General features: G+C 61.7%; 1 protein-coding gene across 1 annotated transcript; it reads right to left on the bottom strand.

The window, feature by feature from the left end:
• Positions 1-53: 53 nt before the first annotated feature.
• EMH_0093180 (uncharacterized protein) lies at positions 54-1,712 on the bottom strand (the record flags this gene model as incomplete). The annotated part of the gene is made up of 3 exons (XM_038023089.1): positions 54-101; positions 220-1,425; positions 1,563-1,712. The coding sequence occupies 3 exons, from the start codon at positions 1,710-1,712 to the stop codon at positions 54-56; spliced, it is 1,404 nt and encodes a 467-aa protein (XP_037878943.1).
• Positions 1,713-2,083: the final 371 nt, after the last annotated feature.

The raw sequence follows: 2,083 nt of genomic DNA, 5'->3' as shown, positions 1-2,083 counted from the left end.
CTGCTGCTGCTGCTGCTGCTGCTGCTGCTGCTGCTGCTTTCTAATGAATGTGCCTAATTGGGGACGCATGCACCGCAGCAGCCTGGTTGTTGCTGCTGCTGCTGCATCCTCAGCAGCAGCAACAGCAGCAGCAGACAGAGGGGTGCAGCAGCAGCAGCCGCTGCTGCACAGCTCTCTATGCAGCTTCATATCACCCAGGGGGGCCCCCGGGGGCCCCACTAGCAGCGGCAGCTCATCTGCTGCTGCTGCTGCCTCGCTGCTCTCTTCCTTCCCCTTGACAATATTGCTGCTGCTGCTGCTGCTGCTGCTGTTGCTGTTGCTGCTGCTGCTGCTGCTGCTGCTGCAGGGAACGGTCGCCTCCGCCTTATTGATGGCTTCCTTTGAGGCTGCAGCAGCAGCTGCGGGAGCAGCTGCAGCAGCAGGAGCAGCTGCAGCAGCAGCTGCTGCTGTTGCTGCTGCAGCTGGAGCAGCTGGTGCTGCTGCTGTTGCTGCTGCTGCTGCTGTTGCTGCTGCTGTTGCTGCTGCTATCCCTGAAGGAGTCTGCTGCCCTTGCTGCTGCGCAGAGGCCATCGGCCTGACACCCTCTCTTGCTGTTGCTGCTGCTGTTGTTGCTGCTGCTGCTGCCGCTGCTGCTGTTGGTGCTGCTGCTGCTGTTTGTACTCCTGCTGCTGCTGGTGCTGATGTTGCTGCTGCTGCTGCTGCTGCTGCTGCTGCTGCTGCTGCTGCTGCTGCTGCTGTTTGTCTTGTTGATGATGCTGCGCTGCACTGCGTCGCGGGGCCCCAGGGGCTGCTGCTGCAGGGGCCCCCGCTGTCCGGGGCCCCCCCCTGTGTTTGAGGGGGCCTAGCGAGTCCTGCTGCAGTTGCTGCTGTTGCTGCTGTTGCTGCTGTTGTTGCTGTTGCTGCTGCTGCGGTAGAGGGGACGTACTCCGGTGTACATACACCTGGAAGCAGCGCAGCAGCAGCAGCAGCAGCAACAGATGCTGCAGCAGGAGCTGCAGCAGCAGATAGGAAACCACCATGGGGGCTTTGAGGCCTCGTGTCTCCTCCTTCAGGGGATGCAGCAGCAGCAGCAGCAGCAGCAGCAGCAGATAAGGCTGCTGCTGCTGTTGCGCTTGCTGCTTCTGCTGCACTCGGAGCAGCAGCAACAGCTGATGCTGCAACCGGCCTTGACCTCGTCGCTCCCTCTGCTGCTGCTGCAGCAATTCTGTCTTCATCTGCTGCTGCTGTTGCTGCTGCTGCTTCTGCTGCTGCTGCTGCTGCACCAGCAGCAGCAGCAGCAGATTCGTCCCCATCGATCGCCATGCGCCTGGGGCTCTGCAACTCCACGATGTCATGCTGCTGCTGCTGCTGCTGTTGCTGTTGCTGCTGCTGTTGCTGCTGCTGCTCCTGTTGCTGCTGCAGCTCCTGTTGCTGCTGCTGCTCTTTCTGCCGGTGTAAATCTCCAGTAGTGAATCTGCTACTTTTGCTGCTGCTGTCTGTCCCCGCAGCAGCAGCAGCAGCAGCAGCCGCAGCAGCAGTAGGTTCTGCTGCTGCTGCTGTTGCTGCTGGTTCAAGGGCCTCACTGGCAGCTCCTCTTCCTTCGTCTGCTGCTGCAGCGGCAGCTGCCGTTGGTCGCTCAGCAGCAGCAGAAGCCGCAGGTGCTGCTGCTGCTGCTGGTGCTGCTGCTGCTGCAGGTGCTGCTGTTGCTGCTGCTGCTGCTGCTGCTGAGGCATCTGCAGCTGCAGCTGCTGTCGGTTTCGGGCGGTCTCTGTATGGTGTAGTGCCTGCTGCAGCAGCAGCAGGAGCATCTGCAGCAGCAGCAGCAGCAGCAGCAGCTCTCCTTGCTGCAGCAGCAGCACCCGCTGCTGCAGCTTCAGCAGCAAGCGATGGGTATACACTTTTGGTTGCTGCAGCAGCAGCAGCAGCAGCAGCAGCAGGAGCAGCAGCAGCAGCAGCAACTTTGCGGCGCCTTGAGGCTGGAAGGCCCCCAGGAGAGACCTCCCGCTTAAAGGGTATTCGCTTTGCTGCTGCTGTTGCTGCTGCTGCTGTTGCTGCTGCTGCTGGAACGGGGGCTGCTGCTGCTGCTGCTGCTGCTGCTCTTGGT

Source organism: Eimeria mitis, genomic scaffold, assembly GCF_000499745.2.
Source record: "Eimeria mitis Houghton genomic scaffold, Emh_scaff7923, whole genome shotgun sequence".
In the NCBI taxonomy this organism is placed as follows: domain Eukaryota; phylum Apicomplexa; class Conoidasida; order Eucoccidiorida; family Eimeriidae; genus Eimeria; species Eimeria mitis.
This window is presented reverse-complemented; position numbering and strand designations above follow the sequence as displayed.